The sequence below is a fragment of the Dipteris shenzhenensis genome, chromosome 10, assembly GCF_047967505.1.
Source record: "Dipteris shenzhenensis isolate YYH24624 ecotype China chromosome 10, Dip_SZ_1.0, whole genome shotgun sequence".
In the NCBI taxonomy this organism is placed as follows: Eukaryota; Viridiplantae; Streptophyta; class Polypodiopsida; order Gleicheniales; family Dipteridaceae; genus Dipteris; species Dipteris shenzhenensis.
In genome coordinates, this window is record NC_141605.1 from 44,666,822 (window position 1) to 44,684,127 (window position 17,306).

General features: G+C 41.9%; 1 protein-coding gene across 1 annotated transcript in view; it reads left to right on the forward strand.

Moving 5' to 3' along the window:
• LOC147897882 (MADS-box transcription factor 23-like) overlaps nt 1-3,801 on the forward strand; it is a 62,935-nt gene extending 59,134 nt beyond the window's left edge. Inside the window, exons 4-8 of the mRNA XM_087380500.1 lie at nt 1,559-1,611; nt 1,896-1,995; nt 2,199-2,240; nt 3,269-3,396; nt 3,687-3,801. Of these exons, the coding sequence (XP_087236626.1) occupies nt 1,559-1,611; nt 1,896-1,995; nt 2,199-2,240; nt 3,269-3,396; nt 3,687-3,783 (420 nt within the window). The 3' untranslated portion in view covers nt 3,784-3,801. The remainder of the gene's footprint in view (nt 1-1,558; nt 1,612-1,895; nt 1,996-2,198; nt 2,241-3,268; nt 3,397-3,686) is intronic.
• Nucleotides 3,802-17,306: the final 13,505 nt, after the last annotated feature.

The following is a 17,306-nucleotide window of genomic DNA, read 5'->3' on the forward strand; positions in this document are numbered from 1 at the left end:
AAATACACAAGAATTTCCCTTGCCAAAGACACAATAGCAAAATGGAGTAGCAAAAGTAAAGAGCACACCCTTGTTGAATGTGTATAGAGCATGATTCAAATGATGGACATGCTTGACAAGCATTAGATAGAAGCAGTTTGCATAGTAGGTTATTTGTTTTCTTGTGTGTGTGTGTGTGTGTGTGTGTGAGAGAGAGAGAGAGAGAGAGAGAGAGAGAGAGAGAGAGAGAGAGAGATTATTAATGCCTATGAAGACTTAAAAATCCCCAAATACAATGAAAGGTAAGGGGTGGCACCACTAAGCAGGCACCTAAGTCCAAGGTTAATGTTTGATACAAGACCCCAAAGCTAAGGAAAAAGATGGGGATCCTTGGCTGTTGGCCACCTGATCAACTATCCATTTGAGTGACAGGACCCCAAAGCTAAGGACAAAGAGGGAGATGCTTGGATGTTGACCACCTGATCAACTATCCATTTGAGTGATAGGATCTATGTATGTTGTCTATGAGACCAACTCCACCAGGCAACTAAGGATAGATGGTGAGCATTGAGAGGCTCTAGATCTAGAGAGGATAGTTTCATCAAGTAAGGAAAAAAATAATCAAATGTTGCTAGTGCTTAACACATCTAGTCTGCTCAAGTCCCTCCCTCCTCCTCAATAATATTTAGGAGGTAGCCCCTCATCCAACAAGTGCTATTTTCACTCTAGTGGTTTGTCTCTTGACATCAAATAGTAGAGAGGAGAGGTCTGTGATCCCGATGTGAGATTCCACTTGAGGTTGGGTCTGCTGAGTCGTGCTCATTGGGTCTCTACTATGTCTCATCCGTTCTTGCCCCTGGGTTCGATCACCAGAGAAAATTTTTGTTATCATCCTCTTGCCTGCCTCTTGCGAGGCTCTGATGGTCCGTCTTATGGTCTCTTCTATGCTCACAAGAGCCGATCTCTATGTCACTTTGGTTGAAGAGGAAATATGGGCACGTGTCATTGATCAAGGTTGTGCCAAGAAATCTTCGAGTGGGTTGAAATTTCTCTTCAATAGATATTGGTGCCATTCAAGGTTGCACTAGGCATCTCATAGTAACACACACACACACCCCCGTAGTACAAGCACATGGATGAGTGAATGTGTGATGTGCATGATGACTTAACTTTGTACATTCGTTAAAATTGCATGCAAGTGAGAGTTGGACGAGGGGGTTTATGGGTCTCTACATGTGCATGTGTTCGTGCGTGTTTTGCATGAGGCACCAAAGTGTAAGTGAAAGAGGTTCGGTTTAAGTATGTGCAAGCATGCGTTAGGACATTTAGTTTCCATTTTTGTAATTGTATCTAATGATGGGGTGCATGCATGGTTGCATGATTGTGTGATATATGTATGCTTATATGTGCACAGTCATGCATACTCATGCATGTACAAGGGCTTGTGTGAGTGCATGTGTGCCATGGGGATGCACATGGTATTTTGGTTTCATTTATTTTAAGAGTACTTTGTAGCTTATAGATATGTTCTTAGTTTAAAGAAGCATTGGTGCGCTTGTCTTATTTCATGTTGCAAAAGGCTGAGGTCAACAACATGAAGAAGAGAATCCAGGAGCTACAACTAAAACAAAGGTATGGGTGAAACTGTAATGTCTCTACGAAAAATTCTGGACTATCTTTGGTTATGGGTATTTTTGTTTCATTAGGATAAATTTGTCTCCTATTTACAATTTTGTTTCTTTAGGATAATTTTCAGCTCTCTTTATTGACTTAATACTCTTTGGAGTGAGAATATGCATTAATTGTATTTCATGTTCAGAGATTTATTCTTACGATCTTAATGCTTGTGCTTCAAATTAGCTTTTAAGCAAGCAGTCTTTTTGCTAAGGTGTGATGCTTACCAAACCTTTTTCTAGGCATCTTTGTGGTGAGAATCTTGATGGTCTACTATTGCATGAGCTAGTGAATTTAGAAGGAGAGATTCAAGTGGGCTTGACTAACACAAGGGAAAATCTTGTAAGCTTCATATTCATATTCAAGAAATTATGCATCTGTCATCGAAAATGCTTATTTTATTATGGTCTTGGTTGTAATTTTACACAATGATAAAAGTTGTATAGGAAAACATTATAGTGTGCTACAAAACATGTATTGGTTCTTAGTTTTTTGAGCTAAAAAGTATTTAAATTGAGGGGATTGTTATGTTGGTGGTTGTATAGTGTGGACAACAATCCCAGCGACTTTGTTATCTAAGTGATAAGGTATTCTCTTTACTTCTCAAATTACCCTTATAAACTTTTTCATACAATACATTGAACTCTCAAAATGTTTACTTTTTAGAATTGAATGGCTTTTGAAAAGGTTATAACAATGTGTGAAGATAAGTTGCACATATTAAATGCTACATTTGGGAAACTTATTTTTCATATAAGGTATTCTCTTTACTTCTCAAATTACCCTTATAAACTTTTTCATACAATACATTGAACTCTCAAAATGATTACTTTTTAGAATTGAATGGCTTTTGAAAAGGTTATAACAATGTGTGAAGATAAGTTGCACATATTAAATACTACATTTGGGAAACTGATTTTGATAAGAATTTCTATTTTTGAAAAATTAAAAGTTGTCTTCACAAGTATGCATAGTTTGGAAATGAGGATGTGGACTATTTTTGTTATTTGCAGTCTTCAGTACACATCGTGTTCATTTTGCTACTTTTGGAATCCTACATAAAATGGATGAGTCTAGTGTGGGTTATTGACACAGACCATCTGAAAGCATATGTCTATACAATGGTTTGCACCCCAATTAATGTTATTGGTGGTTGAGATGTTAAGGCTAGCATTCCTTGTTACAAATAATAGAGCTAATGGGTTATGAAGGTTATAACCTATTATGAGGAGTACATCGGAATTTTGTTTTATTTTAAGGATCAATTTGGCTTGATTTATATTCATTTAGATTTTATTTATACAAAAGCTTTAGATTTTTAAGGCTACATAGCAAAGACAAAGTTTAGTCATACTGCTCTTGAAGGATTTGTAAGGAAAAATATTGGGAAATTTTTTGTAGATGCCTATTATAATAAATTTCTACTACTAAATAAAAAAAAATTGCTACTAGTTAATGTTGTAATTTATGTAGCTACTCTAAGTTGTACTTACAAACACTTAGAAGGGAAATCTAGTAGTAATAATTTGTTTAATGTGGCTATTCCTAGAATTCTAGCCATTTTTATTTCATGGAAAATATGATGACTTCAATTTTAGTGTACTTGTGTGTTTAGGTTGAACATGTACAAGAGACTTCATTGGAAACCTCTTCTATCCTCTCTGGAATAATCATGGAGTGCCAAAGCCAACTAAACAATATGCATCCCTTGAAACCATGGTGTGGCAAAGAAGTGCAAGAAAGGTGCTCTATGTGCAAAATATGCACCCCATGTTTTCTATGAAAATTTTGTATTTAGCCCAATAGTACATAATCTTTGCAAGTCCACAAATCTGCAAAATTAATAGTGTTACTAACATTAATAGTATTACTTAAAATATGTTTAATGTCTTTCATTTCCCCCCTCCTCCTTGATGAGTCTATTCTAGTTCACAAAATGCATAGTCCTAGAAAAGATATCAATATGGAAATGCAAGATTTCTTTGAAATTCCATATTTGTCTTCTAGTCTTAATATATGTTTGAAATGTACAGGGTGAACTCATGTGAGGGAGATAGTCAATCTTGCACGATAGAGAGACCCATCATGCTTCAAGATCTCAACGAGTTGCCAGGTGAATATTCTACTTGATTTGAAAGAATATATGAATCCCTATTCCATTAGAGATAGGTTGGCGACCTTGTTTACTTCTTATAATTAACTAGGTCATGGCCACTATAGATTATATTTTGATCAAAGATGTAATGTATCCACATGTCTATTATTATATATAAAGATTATAATGGAGCTAAGGTTACCATATGTGCTTTTCCCTATATAGTTGAAATATCCCTTAATTTATGTTCTTTCTTAGAAATGCTTGATGTGTAGTACTTGAAATTTTGCCCTTGGCAATTCTTCATCCATTGAAGGTTTCTTTTGGAATGAATTACAATTCATATATATTTGATGTCATCAGTATTGGATTTCATTACACTTTATATTGGAATGCATTTCTTCATTCACTAAGGTTTTTTGGGAATGCATTACAACTCATATATATTTGATGTCATAAGTAGTATTGGAATGCATTACGATTTATGTAGAATCTCAAAGTCAAGTAGAGCTTTCATTGCACAAAATGTTTAAGGTTAACTTCAACTTCCATTTAACTAGGAGATTTTTAAGCTATAGTACGATTGCATATTGATGTTACAATTTTTAAAATTTCCCATGCATCACTTGAATTGATGATATGTACATATTTTCCCTATTGATTATATTGTGAATAAACTACTCGTGTCTCTAATATTATGAGGTAAAATATTACAAATTAAATCTAGCTACGTCAATGCAAAATATTGCAAATTAAAAATATAAGATTAGGATAGGTCATTGTATTGATGTTAATAAGAACAAAGGTTATACTTTCCTAAAATTCAGAAGTAAACATGGAGACTTTGTTGGAAATGGTGTGTGCCCTAATACCAAAAAATTCTTATCATGTAAACATTAGTTTTGGGAGGGGGGAAGGGCGGAGGGGGGGGGAGGGTGTGTGTGGAGCACAATTAGGTTGAGTTATGGCTGTGGTACTTTGGAATGAATAAGGGGGGCACCTAGAGTGCCTCTCTCTCTCTCTCTCTCTCTCTCTCTCTCTCTCTCTCTCTCTCTCTCTCTCTCATAATATGAAATTTATTAGGCATCTAGCTAATTCAATGCTAGATATTCCAAATCAAGTCCACAATACTAGGAGAGGTGATGATATTGATGTTGATGCAAGAAATAGCTTACAAATCATCTAAAACTTATAGATTAACTTGGTGAACTTGTCTTGTTGGTTTCCTTGCTTTTCTAATTGGTTGTTTTTTTCCATGCTACTCTGTAGTAATGCATCTTGTAGTTGCTAGGTCCACGCCTAGCTTTGCTAGTTGCTAATGCGTAGTTGCTTATCTTGATTATTTGCTTATTTGTTTCTTCATTTGTTCGCTATTTGCTAGCCTATGGTATTGCTTGGCTTATGCACTAGCATGCATCGAGTCTACTTGTGTACTATTGTGTTGCTAGTCTATTGCTCTATTGGCACATATTGTCTTATGCTTTAGTTTTGTTGCTTTCTAAGCTCAGCATCCATTGTTGTAGAGTTTCTTGTGCATTTAGCATTTGGTCACTTCCCTAGAATTCTAGAAAGAATACAAGCAACAATGGTAAATTTGACATACAAGGTTTTGAAAAGAAAAACATGAATAGAAAGCTAGCTATTGAAGTTTTGTTGATATAGCATACTTGTTGATGTAGAATCCTCCTTTATGAATCATGGACCTTAACGTATCTCTTAGAAATACTCACATCTCTAAAAAGCCATTGACAATGAAATCACACTCATTCTATCATACTAAAAGGATGCTCACAAATCTCTCCTAAACATACAAGCCTTTAAAATGTAATAACTTGGGCTTTAGGTATCTAATTTGGGAGATTTTGAAGCTATTCAAAGAAAATCTGTACTCTACACAAATGCAATGTCCGTTAGAAGACGAGATAGATCTAATTACCATGATAAAATATAAAGAGGAACAGGAGAAGAGTGGAGACGAGGGGGAGAGGGAATAGCTAGAGGGCACACCACAAATGACTAACTATACACTAGAGGGACACTTTATTAGTTGTTAAGGATCAATATATCTTTAGGGTTAGAGTTAATGCTGATACACATTATAACACATGCTTTTGAGATGGATCTTTAACATTGTGTATTGCATCAACCATCATGTTGTTGCATAATATTCATTCATAATATCTAGGACTCAGAAATCTCATCTAGGTAAGCCAATAAGATAGATCTTGCTTGGAGGTCTAGCTATATGGACACCATGATGAGCTAACTTCATCCACCTGCCCAACCTTAGAGTGACAAAAATATCTAATGGAGAAATTTGCCTTACATTAAGGGCTTGCATCTTTTTGCAGGATTGTGTAACTTGGAAAGTGACAAAGAAATTGGTTTTGATAGAGGCTACCTGCTAGAGGAGTGTGTGTGAGAAGCGAGTTTTTCGAGCAAGTTTTGGAGCGAGTTTTTTTGGCAACCCACTATTTCTTATTCCACCTATTCCAATTAGTCCTCTCTCTCTCTCTCTCTCTCTCTCTCTCTCTCTCTCTCTCTCTCTCTCTCTGTGACATCTCTCTCAACTATTCAAGGTTGAGTCCACCTGTGTCCAACACTTGGATCGTGGGATATGCCTTTGAGGCATCTTGGGATTGTTCCTACCATATTAAAATTGCTCTCTCTCTCTCTCTCTCTCTCTCTTTCTCTCTGAGTCCCTCCCAACCCTGTGTGTATGTGAAACTCTGTGTGTGTGTGTGTGTGTGTGTGTGTGTGTGTGTGTGTGTGGCATCTCTCTCAACTATTCAAGGTTGAGTCCACCTGGGTTCGACACTTGGATTATGGGATATGCCTTTGAGGCATCTTGGGATTGCTCCTACCTCATTAAAGCTGCTCTCTCTCTCTCTCTCTCTCTCTCTCTCCCTCCCTCCCTCCCTCTCTCTCTCTCTCTCTCTCTCTCTCTCTCTCTCTCTCTCTTTGTGTGTGTGTGTGCGAGTGCATATAACTCTCTTACCCCCCCCTCTCTCTCTCTCTCTCGTCTTTAGCAATTGTACACAGCATGTGCTTTGTAAACTTAAAGGCCTTGCATTCTATTTTTGCATGATGGGTTTTGCAATCATTCGCTAATTAACAATGATGGTTTAGAGTTTGTGCTCCAGTTTTGTGTAAGAAGAAGAAACCTTTAAGAACAAACAATGCATTCAAGTCCATGCTAATCACACATTTTTTTGGTGAATCGAACCCAACATTACAAAGGACACAATACTCCAAATTTCTCCACGATATTGGTGTATGATACATAATTGCGCCTGCAATTATGTTCCAATGAAAAAAGTAAATAAATAGTTCTGCTACATATTTGGTGTTCTGGGAAATGTTTTCCTGTTGTCGAAAATGACTTGCAAATTGTCATCTAAAAGCATGGGTTGGTGTATGAATATGTTTGCATTGGCATTCATCCGAAACACGCGAAGGTGCTCAAAATACAAACGTTTGCATGCAAGGAATGCCTTCCCCTCCGTTAATCAATCCATGAAATCCCCACAACTATGTGTTGGGTTCTTGGCAACGTTGACATTATAACTTTCCCCCATCACTCTAGAGTTTTCAGTCTCTATCTTGAAAACTTCATGTTTCAAGGCTCTCAATACTGTGTGGTCCTTATCTGTTGCTTCTAGAGCAAGGAAGGAATTGATCCTTGTAGGTTCAGCTTCCGAGACCTAGAGCAAGGGAGGAATTGATCCTTGTAGGTTCAGCTTTCGAGACTCTCGGTTGATATCTTGGTTGCAGATGCATTCGAATGACACTCTATTGACACCTTGTGTAGAACAAATCCTCTCGTTTATTGACCCTCTATTGACGCCTTGTGTAGAACAAATCCTCTCGTCTCTAAGGAGTTTATCTCATTCTTAGTGAGATTTGTTCCATGAGCTACTAGCCATACTTGAGGGACTCTAGCCGGGGAATTTTTGATCGAGGAGCATGTATTCTCGGTATGGTCCACGTGGTCATTGCAGAACCACATGTATTTCCTTCGCGAGCCCGCTTGATTGCTTGGTTGCCCTTGCGAGGTGGACCACTCAATCATCCCCCAAAAGGATGGAGCTGGCACTCCTACTGCTGTGTTCTTGATATTTTTCTTGCACTTCCCCTATCGTGCCCCTAGCCATCCTTGACATTGCACTCTGCTGCGTGGTGGAATCCTTCTAATTTTCCATACGGTATTGTAAACTTCAGTCTCCACCACCTTCTCCAGAGATGTATTGACCGTCATGGGCTCCATTTCCACTTGTTCCGATGTGCTTTCAAAGCTGAGTTGTCTTGCTTCTTTCTTATAAGGCTGGTTTGTTGCCACAAATTCTGGCCTGTGAGTGGCATTTTCCTCCTCTGTTGTCACCTTATTGATGCTTTTACGCTTACGAGCCACTACTATGTTTTCGCCCTTAAATTCAGGCTCTTGATGCATAGGAGTGCCACTTATGAAACCACCATCCTCGACGTTGCTGTAGGGGTTGGGCTTTTCCCTTGCTGAGCTCGCCTCGCAAGGTTCTCTGCGCCAGGGTTGGCACCATGGTACTTTCCTCCAATGAATGTGTATCTCTTGGTGCTTTGCAAAAATGCATTGGCCCAGTCACTGACACACGCATCATATAGATTCAACGTCCCCTTGAATCCTTCAGTAGCCAGCCAACTTGCATGTACAGGCTCAGCAAGATTTGTCATGGGCACGTGCGATATGTCCTCCTCGTCCTATCAAAAGTGAAGTACAGTTAGTGGTTCGTTTGCAAAATTTGGTGGGAAAATAAAATTTTTTATTTGTGAATGGATACTCACACCAACAAAGTGCTTTCACCAACGCGGATATCGAACATGCCACTAGCTCAGCCAACAATCCATCACAGGGATGTTCGAATCGAAAACCTTCCCTGTGGCCCACCAAGCTCGAATGTACCTTTGTTGTGTGGTTGCATCCTCCTCTGTCGATGCACACCTCCATAATCGGCACAGGCATTTGTGCTCATCTTGGAAGCTCCTATGCACGCACTGGGAGGTGTGTATTTGTATGCTTTGCTCCCAATGGAAAAGGCAAAACCTTTCCCAGCCATGCATCACGTTCTTTGGTCTAGACTCCATTATTGAAGACTATTCGTACTGCCCTCCAGTTCGCGCCAGCCTCGTCTGCCATGAAGCCTTTAAAGTACGTAGTGGGGTGCCCACACTTCTCCATGACATCATTTAGCTTCAACCAGAAAAGGATCTGAGCCTTAGTGTCCTCTTTCATCTCACACATGGCAATAGTCAACTCTTGGACGCTGCATCATACAACTAAAGTTAGGCATAAGCATCATCCTTTCGGTGTGCTGGATGGAATGTAGGAATACTAGCCTTTGCCTTACCTCGGATCATGTAAGTGAGTAGCCATCGTTGTCCACCCGCATACGTGCCGTACATGGTCAAAACATATTCAACTATTTCATAGATCTCCACCACTAGTACGGCGCATGTGGTTCACCAAGTCTATCCTCGAAGCAGGCCCTGTTGTCGACATCTTGAAGATAAAGCATCTACTTTCATCATCGATTGCTTGACCGGGGAAGAGGATCCCATGGAAAAATATGTAAGCACATCTTTGCTTCAGCTTCAGGAGCTTGGATTCCATGCCTTCATCACTTTCAGCGTGAGCACCACGTACCATCCATTAATCGACCTGCCGGAGCAAAGGCGGTTTGTACACTTTAGTTCCCCCACACACCTACTGCGATAAACTTTGCCAAGAAATGTCATTGTCGACATTGGTTTCATCCAGCAATGGCCATCATACTTTTGCTCCATGCCGTCCATTGCACTTGCTCTATGCGGCATGGGTGGCAGTTCGAACGCAACGTTCCCGTTGTACATTGTCGGAACTTCCATCAACTTCTCCAATGTGGTTGAATTGTGCAACAGTTAATGAAGTAGTCGATGATGTCCCCTAGAAGGGCTGATGTACAACGACATGCTAATGACTGCTTGAGGACCCTCCATTGCGGCTATTGTATCATTGTCATCATTGATCAGTACCATGCCATGGCCTCCTAATGGTTGTTCAACATGGGTTGAACTCGGCCTCGAGCTCAGGCTTCTTGGGCTAGCCGTGAGATCTATTATGGGCGTAGCTTGTGCAATGGCTGCCTTCCCTCGCGCTTGGAATGATGGGTCCAACTCGCATGGTATTTGCCTTAAATTGGCTGGGCTTTGGGTGAGATCTATTGTGGGTGGAGCGTGGCCAGGTGCATCTCTCCTCTCTCCAGCACATAGTCACGCAACAACTCCGTGTTCAGCATGTACAACTGCCCCAATCCACCCGCTTGAATGGCTTCCACTTGCGTAGTCTGCAGGTGGCCACTTACATGTGTGATGGCCATCACACGAATGCCCTTGCCTATCATGGGGTCATCCTCACTTAGCACAACGGTTCCGCCATTTACATATCATACCATTGGCTTCGACGAGAGGGAGTTCAAATAGACCGCACTTCGTTGAGGTTGCTAGACCCTGCACCAGTTGGGCCGGCCATTTCAAGAGGGATGAGAGAGAGAGAGAGAGAGAGAGAGAGAGAGAGAGAGAGAGAGAGAGAGAGAGAGAGAGAGAGGTGTAAGATAGGGGGGAGACAGAGATGGACAAAGAGCTAGGGTATAGAGGAGGAGTTGAGAGAGAACGAGAGCTTGAGAGAGATGGGGGGGGGGGGGGGGGGGGTAGGGGGTCTTTATATAGTTGATGTCTGACAAATAGCATTCAATGAGTATTTAATGCAAGAACATGTGTAAGGGTGAAGATGCCATTTTTTTGTAATTTGTTTGTTGTCAAATATTTAAAAAAACTGCTATACCCCCCACCTCCACCCCAAAAAACAAAAAAAGCTTTTAAAACCCCCCAAAAAATGAGCATCTTGGCTCTTGGCATAGCAATCGCAATTATGCAACAATTAGAAAGTGTAGGTGATTCGTGTGAAAGGTAAGCAAGCCTATAGAAAAACATGACAACTAGTAAAAATTATATAGAATTTTTGCCAAACAGTAAAATAGCCATAAGTTTTTCGTAGCAAATCTGATTTCCAAACTTTTTGAAGGAAAATTGACAGCATAACTAGATCTACACACAAATTTCAAGCAACGTTGGCCAAATTCGGAGTGGAAGGCCCTCAAAAAGGGCCATCTTTGCTAGGGGGTAAAAAATGTAGTGCAAAATTTTTCATTTTTGGACTTTTTTGAATTTTTTTTCTTAAGATGAAAATAACCAAAAAAATGGATATAATTATTTTTTTAAAAAAAAGTTCTGGCGCCCTCCTCTGGGCACCAACTTCACCCTTTTTTTGGAGATTTTTTTAAAAAGGGGCCATGTTTGGCGCCCAGAGGAGGGCTCATGCCCCTTTTAAAAAAACAAGCTTTAAAAAAAAACATGCTTTTGGGAAAAGCTTACCCCCCCCCCCGCCTAGCCATATATCCCCCCCCCAATGATACTCACTTTGTGAGTGAGCTATCAAGGTGCCCCTCTCTCTCTCTCTCTCACACACACACACACACACACACTCTCTCTCTTTCTCCCATCTCTCTCTCTCTCTCTCTCTCTCTCTCTCTCTCCCACACACACACACACACACACACACACACACACTCCCATCTCTCTCTCTCTCTCTCTCTCTCTCTCTCTCTCTCTCTCTCTCTCTCTCTCTCTCTCTCTGCCTCAGAAAGGCCTCTATCTTTCCCCCCCTTTCTTTCTTTTTTTTGTCTTGTAATGAGGGTTTTTGTGCCATGAATGTAGGTCTTGCAAATCCTAACTTTGTATCGTATCCTCAATCCGCATCCTAGCAAGAATGGCATCACCCGTATTCAAGCGAGATGACATCGTCATCTTGTATGATGAAAAATACGATCCCGTGGCTCAAGCGTGCATTTGTCAGACACATGAGTTAGAAGGCATTCAATCCGGTGATGGTGTCATCATTTTGTGCAATTATGATAAGGCCCCATTGAAAGGAATCAACAAGGATGGGGTTGAAGTGGGCCTCAAAGAGAATGCATTACTCGTGTGGCACGTTAAACAAGTGGTTAGCTCTTCTATCATGTCCTTCTTCCTTTGCATTAGCTTAGAGTGGGCTTTGTTGGATTTTCTTGAACCTATTTTACCAATTTCTGTGAATAGACTTGATGATATAGCCCAGCTCGATGATGAGGACGACATGCCTCTAATGGAGGTGCAACTTCTACGAGAGGAAGACTACATGGTCCCAAGGGTGCTACTTCAACGCAAGGGGGAGGTAGACGAAGAAGGACAATTTGGCTCGATCCCTTGGACATGCAAACTCGTATCGGTGCATCATCGATGGGAGGCATGTCCTTGGAACTCCACGGAGCCTTGGCGGCATCTGCTGGGGCTATCGCCGGCACTTCTAAGTGGATTCCAAAGGAAAGAGGAAACTTGTGATGTGAGAGAGTTCAATCGAAGAAGAGGAGGAGGAGGAAAATGAGGATAGTTCCTCCAGCGAGCGTAGCAAAAGTGTGAGCACACCCTCTTCCCGGGGGCAATGCGGCAAAGGCAAAGGTCGACGTGCACCAAAGCGATTGGCCAGAGAGGAGTCTAAGGACGATGACGAGGAGGGTGTCCTTGGAGAGGAGACAGCACTGAGTGCCTCCTGTGGCGACAAGACAATTGTGTGGGAGTGCATCGAGGACCAGCTCTACAATCATTCACTGTGAGTAGTTCGGTCTTTTGAAGGTCTATAATCTCAAGGCATGGAGTGAGAACAAATGTTTGGGCTAAATAAAAACATTTCCTTTATACGTGAAAAAAAATATCCCCCTGCCCCCGGTCCCTTGTGTTGATTGCTCCCAATGCCCACTATCTACCAGATCACATCTTGCACCCAAGAGATGCAGGAAACATTCTTCTTAAGTGGGTACTTGGTTGCCGGGTTTGGGTGTCTTCATCATGTCCACCGCCGCCACACCAAAGATGCAAAAGAGAGACGTGGATGAGGATGTGAAAAGGGAGTGGAACGTGCACTGGCTCCGGAAGCACAAAAAATTTGAGGAAGAAATTAGAAACACAGAGTGGGCATTCTTGTCCAATTCCTTATTTTACATTTGGGGTGGGAACCATCGCCACATAGGGTGGATGACTGAGATAAGGACATGTAAGTATTGTATTCCATTGATTTGGGTGATTCAACATTAGTAGCCACGTTTCATTTGTTTTCAACTCATGAATTCTTTTTTTTCTTTTGAGTGCCAACCTTTCCTAATGACAAGCGTCGGCATATATGCGTCCAATGCCATTTAGTGGAGGTGCCCTCTAAAGATGAAGGAGAGTTGTTGTTTGCGTTATCAAGGATGAACAAGTGAGTTCAATGATTCCTAATGAATGCACAGTGTCTTTAGTTGCCTTGCCCTCTCTGAAGGATCGTTTAATATGTTGCTTTCAACTCCAGGCTAGCACAGAAGGGGGTTGTCACCACCACTTTTTCGGATCTCATTTGCGAGGCTAGAGTGTTGGGTGTTGTATTAGATGTGGCAATCCATTGAAGATTGTCAACTGAGCAGAAAGAGTGGCTAGACGGCCACAGGAAGAAGGCAGCTACAAAAGTGCATTGGTACAAAAACCCTCTTTCAATCTCATCGCACAGGTGATGTGGAAGGTAAGGATCAATAATGGGACACTTTTCCCTTTCCTTCTCTAGTTTTCGTAATATGCTTAATGATCAAGGAAATGAATGCATCTGTAGGACACGTATGACAAACACTTGCATCTAGTCATGCACAACTACAACAAGTTATCGAATGCTGGCTTTTGAAAGAAATGGATCGAAGCGTACTACAGTGTGAATGACAAGCTCTTGAAGCATATGCATCGACTCTTGAAGTTGGTTGACCCTACACTAGGGGCAAGATGGTACAAGTAAGTGAATTGTGGGGATTACATATGGAATGATAATGATTAGATGACAAGCTTGCGTACGAAGTGATTGTTTATTGAAACCACTTTTGGTTTGCAGGACCGTCACCACTTTGGATTGGGGGATGAAGCCCCTCGGGGTGATCAACAAGGAGAGGCTATGGAAGCTCTGGTAAGCGATGACAAGGGATGTGTGTCATGATGGGCATTCCTGAGCGTATGTTTCAGCACACCCTAAACCCATGATGAATAGGCTACTTTGTGTTTGAATCGTGTTGTCATTGCTCAATTGATGAACACTTGTTTTTGGCACTTTTTTGCATATAGAAGTGTGGTTTTTAGGACCTGGCTGAGACGGGAGACACTGTGGTCCAAAATGCATGAAGCTGGACTCCACATTTTACGGTGCTGGAGATATTTCTACTCAATTGAGTGCGATAAGAATAAGTTCTTTAAGCACACGTAGGAAACCAAGCGCAAACACAGGGAGTGCCTCTTCATGCACATCCACAAAAATTCCAAGCTCGGTACTACCTTGACAGCCAAGGAAGGTGCAAAGCTCGCAAGTTGGAGGCATGTGTATCGGTATGCTTTGATGACACACATTTTTTTGTGAGATGTATTTGTTTTCATAGTGGAGAGACTAACCTGGCGGGATCGATCTTTTGGATGTGCCAGTTTCATGTCTGCAAAAGTGGCAAACCGGGCCGTGAGCCAATTGTCGGGTGAGTGCGAGACTTGGGCCACGATAAATGATCCAGACGCATCAATGTACGAGGGGTTCCAGTTGGATCAAAAGTGGCCAGAGGAAGTGTACAAGAAGTGCTCGATATTCTTGGATTACCCTGAAGGGGAGCACCCACGAGAGGAAAAGAAATGTACATGACGTACAACAAACTAAGGGGGCCCAAAGAAATACAGAAGCCTGCAATGACGGTATGTACAAACTCAAGTGTCTCCCAAAAGATTTCTCTTCTAGGTTATTTTATGTACTTACAAAGGACTCTATGCTATAGAAAAGTGAAGCAAGTAAGGTGGGGGCGCCCACATCTACTAGAGTGGGCAAGAAAGCAGTTGAAGGAATGAGAGGAAAAAAAAGAAGATCGGGAGGCCAAATAAACCCGATGGACTTGGACAGTCCCGCACCTAAAGGTACGAGACAAGATTGTGAAGTCGCATGGACGTTGTTTTTTATTTTTTTAGAGGGCCTCAAATAATTGGCAATGTATTAGCTTCTGCAAAAACGGAGCCACTGGCTGCACAAGTTGGAAGCACCCGAACAGGAGCTACATGGGGAAAAGCTCAATGTGGAGATCAAGGTGAGGAGGAGCTTCATGTGGTAGAATTCATAGACGCAGCAAGGCAGGCACTTGACGAATTATCGACACAAAGTAGTCAAGTGGGACTGCTACCAGTTGGCCCTCAATCCACCAGTGCAGGTGGGGGTACAACTCTGTCCACACATCCAACCCAAACACGCAAGTAGCATGCTCCTTTGTTTTTTAATTATTGTCCTAAACAACATTCTAAAACATTTAGCTGCTACAGCCACAATTGATGTGGCCACAACTGCAAACATACAAGCATCAGGTGGACACAAAGAGAACAAGGAGGACCTGCCAAGAGAGCACGAACAATCCACTTGTAATTAGGGTCTAGAAGCAACAAGATCCATGCAAATCAATAATTCATTGTTGAGGCACTTGTAACTATGAGTTTCTTGAACACAGCTAGGGCGGAGGAGGTCCAAGAGAGGCATCTTGATGTTGCATGTGAGATGTTTGCACGCATGGAGACATCCACCGAGATCATTCCACCGAAATGGGCAATCCTTTCTAGGCAGGAAGTTTGCTATGGAATGAGCGAGATTATGAGAACTTCAACTGGTTGTTAGAGTCTCTGGAGGAGGTGAACCACAAGAATTGTTCAGAGGTAGATGTTTAGAGCACAGATAGCTCATGCAAAATCATGGTGGTTCACCTCCCTGATGCACCACCGATATTTGGACTAGGGGATGCCATTCAATTGTGGAACGGTTTTGGACAGAATGCTTGCAATGCATTCAATCTTGCAGATCGAGTGCTTGGAGAAAATGGTGTCCTTATATTCATAGGGACAATGAAAGTATTGGAGGCCCTTCTCATAAAGATCGGGGAGGATAGGCATTTGTATGAAGAAACATGACACCAAAAGTGGATGTTTTTTGCTCGCAGGTGGTGCACTCAGAAACCACAATATGTGTGCAGGGAAAGAGAGAGGTACGTGCTATGATCATGAAAGGGTTTTTCAAGACATGGTCAGATGATGCATATGTTACACATTATGATTTGTTCATGTATGTGTTATATGTTGTTGTGGGTCTCGGCAGTGACTCACGTGACGTGGGGATATTGAAGATATGCCGATAAAGCCTCCACTCTTAGCTACTCCTCGTGCAAGTGTCACTTGAGCGTCCCTCCAGATTGTTGCAATGTGTCTAGAACAGGGGAAGAGGAAGAGGGGAGAGGAGAGGGAAGAAGGGAAGGAGAGGGAGAAGGGATGAGGAAGAAGAAGAGAAGAGGAGATTGAAGGGGGATGGACTGGCAAACATAAGGGCACTACAATGGAAACAAGAGAACACCCAAAACACTCTCTTGGAAGAGAAGAGGGAGCCTATATTCAAACTTGTGCAAACAACAATGAAGACCAAAGTCAACACTTTGGCCTTTTATAAAAGTCACCTTTTGAAGGGAGGGCCAACCCTTTTCCTTTTTAGCACTCTCCTTTTCTTTACAACCAAAGGCTCTTGGGCCCATAGGGTGCCAAGGCATATTACTATTCTTTCCATCTCTCCCTACTGGCGGAAATAGCACTTGTGTTAACTATATTAAAGCGCTTGCGACAATCCTAGAATTAGGAGGTGGTCCTAACCAGTTCCCAAATAACGCTTGTGTTAGCCTCACGCCTCCTAGGCTTAGGTGATTTGGGGCTCAAACTCCCTGAGCGCCCTCATGCCTTAAACCATTTGTGGTTCAAATCCCACGCTTGAGGCTCAAAACCTGGAGTGGGGAGGCTTAACTTCCACGACACACTCCACGGCAACCCTGCACGTTGCCTAGAATCCTTTGCTTCGGAATATTTGGGGATCAAACTCCCTGAGAGCTATACTCTTTCATAGCTATTTTCGTTGTGGCGTGGCTATTTTCATGGACGTAGACCTGAAATGTGCACGCTGCTTGCAATCTTTGGTCTTGGTGTTATCTGGAACATACAAACTATGCCTGGAATCCTTGGACTTTGGGTATTTGGGGATCAAACTCCTTGAGTTTGAGCTATATTCCTTCCGTGTGCACATTGCTTGCTATCACTGGCTTGTCCGTTGACATAGATCATGCGGCCTGATCACCTCTAATCACTAAGCATTCGACGGCGACTGTACTCTGTGGATGTTAACATGCCCCCTTTCCTATTGCTGATCCGTCCAACCACGCTAGAGGAGGTTGGTGGTGGACGACTGTCTGTAGGATAGTGTAGCGGTCCACTTGTTGTGAAGTGAGGCGAGTGAGGTTACTTCCACAAATGGGTGGTGTGCATATCCTCATACGTGCAGATGTGATGTCCGTGGAGATTGCAGACACGGAGGTAGAGTCAGAGGTCTTGGAAT